The 10,829-nt window shown below is 43.3% G+C and overlaps 1 protein-coding gene across 1 annotated transcript in view; it reads right to left on the bottom strand.

Moving 5' to 3' along the window:
* Positions 1-268: 268 nt before the first annotated feature.
* The window catches only part of LOC115192088 (opsin-5-like), a 41,610-nt gene continuing 31,049 nt past the window's right edge, over positions 269-10,829 (bottom strand). Inside the window, exons 3-7 of the mRNA XM_029750209.1 lie at positions 6,146-6,265; positions 4,869-5,039; positions 2,571-2,905; positions 1,561-1,805; positions 269-1,058 (exon numbers count right to left, since the gene is read on the bottom strand). Of these exons, the coding sequence (XP_029606069.1) occupies positions 992-1,058; positions 1,561-1,805; positions 2,571-2,905; positions 4,869-5,039; positions 6,146-6,265 (938 nt within the window). The 3' untranslated portion in view covers positions 269-991. The remainder of the gene's footprint in view (positions 1,059-1,560; positions 1,806-2,570; positions 2,906-4,868; positions 5,040-6,145; positions 6,266-10,829) is intronic.

The following is a 10,829-nucleotide window of genomic DNA, read 5'->3' as shown; positions in this document are numbered from 1 at the left end:
GCCCTGACAATTTGAGGCTGTTCTGAGGGTTAAAGGGAGGGTGCAACTCAATATTAGGAAGGTGTTCTTAATGTCTTGTATATGAGACGTAAAAGCTAACATCTGCGCATACAGAATGGATAACGATGACAGGAGCATAGTGCTGTACCACATAGCCACTACTCTTAACAGACATTGTTATGCTGTGACTTGATATTTGGTCCAATTAACATGCGCTGGTGGCTACCTCGCAGTGGAGCGTGCAGTTTGTGCATGAGCTAAAATAGTATTTTGTTATGTGATGTCAATGACGTCTCTAAACATGTATCCAGTGACACTAACATTCACATGATGACATTGACCATTGATGAAAAGTGCTGCTACGGTCAAACCTGCCTGAAGCCGGGAATAACACTTAACCCCAACATCAACACCACAGCCTCTCCAGCTCTCTGTTCAGATATGGTATCTTCATTTGATCACTTTGCTCCACAGAACATTTTTAAGAGTCCTAGTAGTAACTGAAAACCTGCAGTTTCTCTTTCTATCACTAGATCTCACACCTAAACTATAGCCTACTGTGTATCCTATCAAAACTATTTTCCTGTTAGAAATTATTACTTTATTTTGAGAATAATCAAATAATCCTCCTCCTGCTGCAGGATTATTTTACTCCTGCAACGAAACTGGTCAAATTAAGATCCAACATCTGTATATCATACCTCATTCTTAACAACACTTTAGATCTTACAGGAGCACATATAGGTTCAAGTTTAAATATGCATGTCACAGGTGTCACAATACACAATTTGTACAAAATGTAAAAATACATCTTGACAACAGCCTTGAGCTGTAAACACAGAGGGACGTGAGGTAGGAGAGTACAGAGAGCTGTTTGAAGCAGGAACATAGATACAGCAAGGCTGGGTAGCATGGTCAATATCTTTGAAGATGATAGCAGGGTTGTCATTGGACAGGTTTCAAATCACAGGAGATTACCACTGTCTTTCTCTCACATTTCAATGTGAGCCTCATTACTGGATGGACTGACTTTAAGCGAGCCAGAAATTGTGTAAAACCTGTGGAAGATACAATGGGAGAAAAGTTTCATAAGTTAGAAAAGTTTCATTGAAAACTATGCAGTTTTTAAGGTATAGTGGCGATATGACGTAGATGCAGAAAGTAAACAGCATAGTGGGTCAATTTCCACAACAACTAAGAGCGTTGAAGCATGAGGCTCAACTTCTCCGCTGTTTTGGTGCCCTGACTACCACGCTGTGAACAGCGTGAAGCGAACCCGTTGCACATGAGCAGATATTATGTATGACTGTGTGAGAGCAAAGTCTTGCATCTCGCTCATCTTAATATCTGCGATGCTGCTCGTGGCAACGTCATTTAGCTGAGTCTACCTTTAACTCTAGATCTAGCAAGCTGTTTGAGAAAATGTTTAAACTATATCGTTTTAACTCTTTCAAGCCATTAAACAAGGTAAATGTTAAACTAGGTCTGTACAGTTTTAACTGTCAATCCAGGGGAATAGAAAGTAAAAGAGAAAGCCATGAAATGAATACTACTCCATACCTTGACTTTTTTAATTGTGTGCGCTTCTTCAGAACTTGAAAACAGGAGGATTTAGCGCAGGAGTGTTTCAGGTCGATGACCTGGTAGATGATGGGATTGTACATGGCAGAGGACTTAGCAAGCAGAGTGGGGATCACAGAGACCGAGATAGGCACTGAGTCGGGCTCGCCAAACGCAGACACCACTGAGACCACTGCATACGGGATCCACGCTATCAAGAAACCAGCACAGATCAGCATCGCCACCTGGAGGACACAAGTAGAACCACATCACTGGTCAGTCTCACAATAGTTAAAGTATCTCTAAGGTGAGGTTCCGTGCACACACACCCACACACACACAAGAGCTCTGCTAACCGACCCGAGCCCGACGGGCCCTGACATTATACATCGGGTTAGGGCCGGGTAGGGCCTGTTTTTTCGTCAATAACTAGGGTACGGGCAGGCCTTGGGTATCCATAAATTGATCACTAACATTTTGAAGCTGCGCAATACAGTCATATCTAACTAAGATCATAACGTTGTGTCAGAAGTGCTTTTTCAAATTTAAGACAGGAGAGATTATTTCACGGAAAATAATAATGTTCCTTGAGTTTTGTCAGAGTTTAGAGTGACAAAGTTGCTAACAGCAAACTGCTCTCTCATGTCTCATAATTGAGCAGAGGAGCCCAAGTGGAGCCATTGCTATGGATACTCACAGTCAGATTCGTCATGAGCAGAGAGTATGCAGAGTTAGCAGCGCTCAGGGAGCAAGTGACAGACAAAGAGGAGCAGCTAATTGATTTACTAACGGAGGATGTTATTTCTGATTTCGGGTTTCGGGCAGGGCCTTAAATTTGGCAGAAGCAATCGGGCCTGGGTAGGGTAGAGCCTGAACGTTGCAGGCATAGGTAGGGCTCGGGCTTAAAATTCATGTCTGTTCAGGGCTCTGACACACACACACACACACACACACACACACACACACACACACACACACACACACACACACACACACACACACACACACACCTTGGTCAGTTTCATCTCCAGATTATGGCTGTTCTTGTTCCTGGTGTCAAAGTGGGAGATTTCCTTGGCTGAGGACTTGACCTTGAAGATGATCATGACGTAGGAGAAAACGATGATGCCGGTGGGGAAGATAAGGCAGAAGAAGAGGATTGCAATGACGAAGCTCTGGCCCGCCACGGAGGCCTGGGCTAGCCACCAGTCCAGAGTGCAGGAAGTGCCAAAGGGCTCGGGAGCATAGCTGCCCCAGCCCACCAGGGGCATGGTGGCCCAGAAGCCTGCATACAGCCACACAAACACCATACTTAGGAAAGCATGTTGCCTCTTTAGCCACGTCCCTGTGGGTACAATTATGGGCAGAATGATTGATAATTAATTGGTTCATCATAATAATAAAGTGTCCAGATATCACAGATCATAATTTCAATTAACCTATTAATGAAAAAGTGCTAATTATTCATTCTTATAAAGGTCTTGTGTTACTGTAAACAGGGGTGTCAAACATACGCCCCGGATCCAATCCGGACCCCGGGTGGTTTAAGTAAAACAAATACAACTTGTAAAGTTTTTTTTATACTTTAAAATTACTAAATAAAAACTGTGTAGAAATGATAATGGACCTACAGTACATTCATAAAGTTTCTTGACTGTGTCTAGCTCGCTAATAATCACTGATTTGAAAGCTAGACTGTCAGGAAGTGTCTACAATTTTTTTTTTTTAACTATTAGATGATACACTGTACCGCCCAAACAGATCCACAGATGACACAATCTCTATTGCACTCCACACTGCCCTTTCCCACTATGTGAGAACGCTGTATATTGACTACAGCTCAGTGTTCAACACCATAGTGCCCTCCAAGCTAACAGTAAGCTAAGGACCCTGAGACTGAACACCTCCCAGATTATGGCTGTTCTTGGATCCTGGACTTTCTGACGGAACGGCCCCTGGTCGCCACGCTGACCCTTAACATGGGAGCCCTTCAGGGGTGCATGCTTAGACGCCTTCCTGTATTCCCTATTCACCCGCTACTGCGTTGTAGAGCACAACTCCAACACCATCATTAAATTAGCCTGATTTCCGACAACAATGAGACAGCCTATAGGGAGGAGGTCAGAGACCTGGCAGTGTGGTGCCAGGTCAACAACCTCTCCCTCAACGTCAGCAAGACAAAGGAGCTGATTGTGGACTACAGGAAATGGAGAGCTGAGCACGCACCCATTCACATCGACAAGGCTGTAGTGGAGCAGGTCGAGAACTTTAAGTCACGAGATCCTGAGGCCTATTGTCGTGCCATTCATCCCCCGCCATCACGTCATGTTTCAGCATGATAATGCTCGGTCCCATTTCGCAAGGATCTCTACACAATTCCTGGAAGTTGAAAATGTCCCAGCTCTTCCATGGCCTGCATACACACCAGACAAGTCAACCACTGAGCCTGTTTGGGATGCTCTGGATCAACGTGTACAACATCGTGTTCCAGTTTCCGCCAATAACCAGCAACTTTGCACAGCCATTGAAGAGGAGTGGGACAACATTCCACAGGCCACAATCAACTCTATGCAAAGGAGGTGTGTCTCGCTGCATGAGGCAAATAGTGGTCACACCAGATACTGACTTGTTTTCTGATCCACGCCCCTAGCTTTTTTTTAAAGGTATCTGTAACCAACAGATGCATATCTGTGTTCCCAGTCATGTGAAATCCATAGATTAGGGCCTAATGAATTTAGTTCAATTGACTGATTTCCTTATATGAACTGTAACTAAATTGTTGCATGTTGCATTTATATTTTTGTTCAGTGTAGTTAGGTAAACAGTTAACGAATAGCTATCCAGACTATCTGCACTGATCGCACACAGTTCTTTACCCATCACATACACTGCTGCTACTGTTTAAGATCTGTCACTTTATTCCTAGCTTTTTTGTACTTATCTACCTCAATTACCTCATGCCCTGCACATTGACTCGATACTGGTACCCCTTGTATATAGCCAAGTTATCATTACTCATTGTGTATTTATTATTACTTATTTTATTATATGTTTTACTTTTCTATTATTTCTATATTTTCTTTCTCTCTGCATCATTGGGAAGGACTCGTAAGTAAGCATTTCACTGTTAGTAATTTATTTGTTAGAGGATATTCTTTGCTAATTCTTTGCTTTGCAAGGAAATGTAAGCGATTTTCAGTGCAGCCCTACGGACACCATTGAAGACCGAATGCGACCCGCGGGGCAAATTTTTTTGTTGACACCCCTGCTGTAAACCAAACACAAACTGAGAACATAGACCACTGTACCGTATCTGAGATGGCAGATCTTGAGGTATCTGTCTAGGCTGACTACGGTCATGGTGATGAGGCTGCCAACACCGAAGAAGAAGCCAGCCCAGCCATAGAAACGACAGCCCTCCCAGCCAAACAGCCAGCGGTGGGAGAAACTGGACGCCACAAAGAACGGCTTCCCTGTGACTTCAAGACCAAACACACACAGTTGTTAACCACCTCAAATGATCAGTGTGTGCTATAAAGACATGACAATATATAGTATACATGTACAGTAACATAGTAGGTCTTAGAATGCATGAGAATTCCAATGAAAAACCATCATCTTCATCCAATTCACATAACAGAAGTGCTGTTTCTTCAAACCCACAATGATAACAGATGCAGTAAAGTTACAATCCTGAGGCATAGCATGTGACCGAAGAGGTTATCATAAATAGTGTTTCTATCGCGTGAGGAGAAAGTGGCATCCTCACCGGTCTGTCGCCAGAGGTTCAGAGAGCACAGTTATGACCCTGTCTCTATGTACATGTTGACGTACACACACTGCACTCTCCACCAACCCTCATAGTTAATAAAAGAGTATTTCTCTCACTTTATGACTCCTACAGTACTAAGGTAAAATGGCTACGAAATATTCTGGCCCTCTTTTCATTCGGACCTCCAACATCTGAGTGATATTCCCAAGATGCAGGCAAAGCTGGCAGACACAAATAGATCATGCTTGTTGTCTGCTGTGGACGTTGGCTCAAGTCCTAGAGAGCAATGCAGGCGTCTCATACAGAGAGACATAGTTGGCCCAGAGACCAAGAAATAAACAGATGAGTGAACAAGTGAGCATCCCGTGGTTGTATGAGACACAGAGAGAGCTGGCCAGAGATTGTTCTGAGACTGAGACATACTGTTGTGAATTGTGCTTCTGGCTGGGTCACAGGGACTCTTTGAGAAATTAGAATATTCTCAGATAAAGGGGATTTTTAAAACAAAATACCTTAACTAAGATGACTGCTTACAGTGGAAGTAAATCTCTTGTACATCAAAGGCCTAGTCTATCGATATATTGTGATCAACATGCCAGGTAGAGTAATATTAGAGGTGAGTTTTTTTTACGTGATGCTGTTCCTCTAATATCCAAACGATGGCGATAAAGGACTAATTCCAGATTAAGCCACAATTTAGCATATTTCAGGGTGAGTTACCAAACATGCCTAAAAAGTTATGACTTTAACTGTTCTGTCCAGAGACACACTGTACATGGACATACTGTATGAAGAGACTGCGGAATGGTTTACCTGATATGCCAAAGTCAAATATGGCTAAGTTGACTGTCATGAGCTCAGGCGGCCTTAGCTTTGTCTTGCGTTTGATGGTCATGTATATAACATAGCCATTTCCTATGGCTGACATGATCCCTGCAGAGAAAACAGAGGACAAGAGGAAGACATGACAAGTTGTAAAATGCAACATGACAGGGTGTACCTACAGGTTAGTCAATTTACATACTTAGGCCTATGGCATAATTGGTTTAATTATAATGCTATAATACTTAAAAGGGCAATCTGCAGTTGCTATGTCCATTTTTTGACTTATAAATGATTGATATATGTACATATTGATTTTTGAAGAATATAACTTATAAATGCCTCATGATCTTAGTTTAACTGTCGTACCCCATTAGAACCCAAAATATAAGCTAGTTTATTTTACTCGCTAATGTCCAATCTCTGGATAATAAAATTGATGAGCTCAAGGTGAGAGTTGCTTTTCAGAGAGACATCAGGGATTGTAACATACTCTGCTTCACGGAATGGCTCTCTCGAGATATACTGTCTGACTCTGTAAAGCCAGTTGGGATCTCAGTACATCGCACTGACAGGAACAAACATCTCTCCGGGAAGCAGAAGGGTGGAGGTATATGTTTTATGATTAACGACTTATGGTGTAACTGTGATAGCATACAGGAAGTCAAGTCCTTCTGTTCACCTAACCTAGAATATCTCACAATAAAATGCCGACCGTACTATCTCCCAAGATAATTTTTGTCAATAATAGCCAAAGCAGTCTAGACCCCCGTGGTATCCCCCCCCAAGCGGATACCACGGCGGTCCTCAAAGAATTTCATTGAACTTTATGCAAACTGAAAACCACATATCCTGAGGCTGCATTTATTGTAGCTGTGGATTTTAACAAAGCAAGAGACTCCCGAAATTCTATCAACATATTGATTGTTGTACTCGCGCTGCTAAAACCCTTAAGCATTGCTATACTACCTAGTCTTTCCTGTGGCTCAGTTGGTAGAGCATGGTGTTTGCAACGCCAGCATGGTGTGTGCAACGCCAGGGTTGTGGGTTTGATTCCCACGGGAGGCCAGTACAAAAAAAATTCATGAAATGTATGCATTCACTACTGTAAGTTGCTCTGGATAAGAGTGTCTGCTAAATGACTAAAATGTAAAATGTCTACCTTCCAGAATGCATATAAGGCCCTCCATTTGGCAAATCTGACCACAATGCCATCTTGATCCTCCTCTCCTATAGGCAGAAACTCAAGCAGGAAGCACCCGTGGTGAGGTCTATTCAATGCTGGTCTGACCAATCAGAATCCACGCTTCAAGATTGTTTTGATCATGCAGACTGGGATATGTTCAGAGTAGCTTCAGAAAATAATATTGACACATATACCTCCTCTTCGCTGATCCTCAACACTGGGGCCCGACAAGGGTGAGTGCTCAGCCCCCTCCTGTACTCTCTGTTCACCCATGACTGCGTGGACAAGCACGCCTCCAACTCAATCATCAACTTTGCAGAAGACACAACAGTAGTAGGCTTGATTACCAACAACGATGAGACAGCCTACAGGGAGGAGGAGAGGGCTCTGGGAGTGTGGTGCCAGGAAAATAACATCTCACTCAACTTCAACAAAACTAAGGAGATGATCGTGGACTTCAGGAAACAGCAGAGGGAGCACCCCCCTATCCACATCAATGGGACCGCAGTGGAGAAGGTGAAAAGCTTCAAGTTCCTCGGCGTACACACCACTGACAATCTGAAATGGTCCACCCACACAGACAGTGTGATGAAGAAGGCGCAACAGATGGATTACCAGGACGTGTACTCTGAGTATGCGTTGACCAGCTGGCAAATGTCTTCACTGACATTTTCAACCTCTCCCTGTCTGAGTCTGTAATACCAACATGTTTCAAGCAGACCACCATAGTCCCTGTGCCCAAGTACAGGAAGGTAACCTGCCTAAATGACTACCGACCTGTAGCACCCACGTCTGTAGCCATGAAGTCCTTTGAAAGGCTGGTCATGGCCCATATCAACACCATTATCCCAGAAACCCTAGACCCACCCCAATTTGCATACCGCCCCAACAGGTCCACAGATGATGCAATCTCAATCACACTCCACACTGCCCTTTCCCACCTGGACAAAAGGAACACCTGTGTGAGAATGCTATTCATTGATTACAGCTCAGCGTTCAACAGCATAGTGCCCTCAAAGCTCATCACTAAGCTAAGGACCCTGGGACTAAACACCTCCCTCTGCAACTGGATCCTGGACTTACTGACGGGCCGCCCCCAGGTGGCAAGGGTAGGTAACAACACATTCTCGGTCCCCTTCTGTACTCCCTGATCACTTATGACTGCATGGCCAGGCATGACTCCAACACCATCATTACGTTTGCTGATGACACAACAGTGGTAGGCCTGATCACTGACAACGATGAGACACATTACCTCAATTACCTTAACTAACTGGTGCCCCTGCACATTGACTCTGTACCGGTACCCCCTGTAAAAAGCCTCGCTATGTTATTTTACTGCTGCTCTTTAATTATTTGTTACATTTATTTTTTATTTTTACTTTACACTTATTTTTCTTAAAACAGAATCGTTGGTTAAGGGCTTGTAAGTAAGCATTTCACTTTAAGGTCTACACCTGTTGTATTCGGTGCATGTGACAAATAAAAATTGATTTGATTTCATCTGCTTGCTTGGCAGAGTGTCACTCTTCCATAGAAACGCTGTGCATTTATTGGCTGCAATGACTGCCAATTTAATGAATCTGGTTTTGCTAACAATATATACTGGTAGAACTGTCATCTCCAAGAAGAATAAGGGAAGGATCTAGTGGTACAGTCATATTAGTGACCTGTGATAAGATCTGAATAATTCTTCCCAATTATTGCCTAGCTCAGGGCAGGACAAAAACATATGCAAAAGTGTGCCTTTTGGCAACCTCCAAGCAGGCTGTAATGTGCCTTTTACCAAGGAGTGGCTTCCATCTGGTAACTCTACCATAAAGTCCTGGTTGGTGGAGTGCTGCAGAGATGGTTGTCCTTCTGGAAAGTTCTCCCATCTCCACAGAGGAACTCTGGAGCTCTGTCAGAGTGACCATTGGGTTCTTGGTCACCTCCCTGACCAAGGCCCTTCTCCCCCGATTGCTCAGATTGGTAAGGCGGCCAGCTCTAAAAAGAGTCTTGGTGGTTCTAAACGTCTTCCATTTAAGAATGATGGAGGCCACTGTGTTCTTGAGAACCTTCAATGCTGCAGATATTTTTTGGTACCCGTCCCCAGATCTGTGCCTCGACACAATCCTGTCTCGGAGCTCTGTGGACAATTCCTTCGACCTCGTGGCTTGGTTTTTGCTTTGACATGCACTGTCAACTGTGGGACCTTATATAGACAGGTGTGTGCCTTTCCAAATCATGTCCAATCAATTGAATTTACCACAAGTGGAGTCCAGTGAAGTTGTAGAAACATCTCAAGCATATCAATGGAAACAGGATGCACCGGAGCTCAATTTTGAGTCTCATAGCAAAGGGTCTGAATACTTATGTAAATGCTGTTATGTACCTGTAGCACTAACAACTGTTTATTTTATTGTATAAAATAGATCACACGGATTGTAAACCACTATCTACTGTTGTGTGTACACGTCCATTGAAACACCCATGAATAGAAGACAAAGAGACACTTCATGTTTAGGTAGACAGACATTATCCTCTGCTCTATTCTATGATATGTGATATGAGCATATACGCTGTAGAGCAGGGTTTCCCAAACTCAGGCCTGGAGCCTCCCCTGGCTGCATGTTTTGTTTTTGCCCTAGCACTACACAGCTGATTCAAATAATCAAAGCTTGATGATGAGCTGGTTATTAGGGCAAAAACCACGTGCGCCTGGGGGGGCCCCAGGACCGAGTTTGGGAAACCCTGCTATAAAGTGAAGGCTCTCTAGTGTTCATTCTCTGGTGACATTTTCCATTCACTCTGGACTGCATCAGCTGAATGACCCTGGTTTTGCACACAAAGAAAGTTATTGAGAGAAATTTAGGAGGGGAAAAATGAATTATCTATTGCATTCCAATTCTATCATATGATAAACAGATTAGAGAAAAACTAAACAAATGGGTTATACAGTTTATTTTTCAGTTATCGAGGGCACAGGATATGGACAGAACATCAGGGCGTAACCACATTTGATCTTTTTAATGATTAACTCCATGTCTAGCTTAAGGGTTAAATGGAAAATGTTAGAATGGCTGCACACATTTGTTTATGCCATGCAATATCAATGTGACCAAGAGTTATTTGACTTTTGTGATTCATTTATACCTAAGCAGAAAAGTAAAGAAAACATGCAAGAGAACAGTACACTGTCCTTCTCTCAGCACATATCAAAGCTACAGGCTAAAGTTATATCTAGACTTGGTTTCCTCTATTGTAATCGCTCCTCTTTCACCCCAGCTACCAAACTAACCCTGATTCAGATGACCATTCTAACCATGCTAGATTATGGAGATATAATTTATAGATCGGCAGGTAAGGGTGCTCTCGAGCGGCTAGATGTTCTTTACCATTCGGCCATCAGATTTGCCACCAATGCTCCTTATAGGTCACATCACTGCACTCTATACCCCTCTGTAAACTGGTCATCTCTGTATACCCGTCGCAAGACCCACTGGTTGA

The sequence above is a fragment of the Salmo trutta genome, chromosome 1 (assembly GCF_901001165.1).
Source record: "Salmo trutta chromosome 1, fSalTru1.1, whole genome shotgun sequence".
Taxonomy (NCBI): Eukaryota; Metazoa; Chordata; class Actinopteri; order Salmoniformes; family Salmonidae; genus Salmo; species Salmo trutta.
The sequence above is the reverse complement of the archived record's forward strand: the minus strand, read 5'-3'. Positions and strand labels throughout refer to the sequence as shown.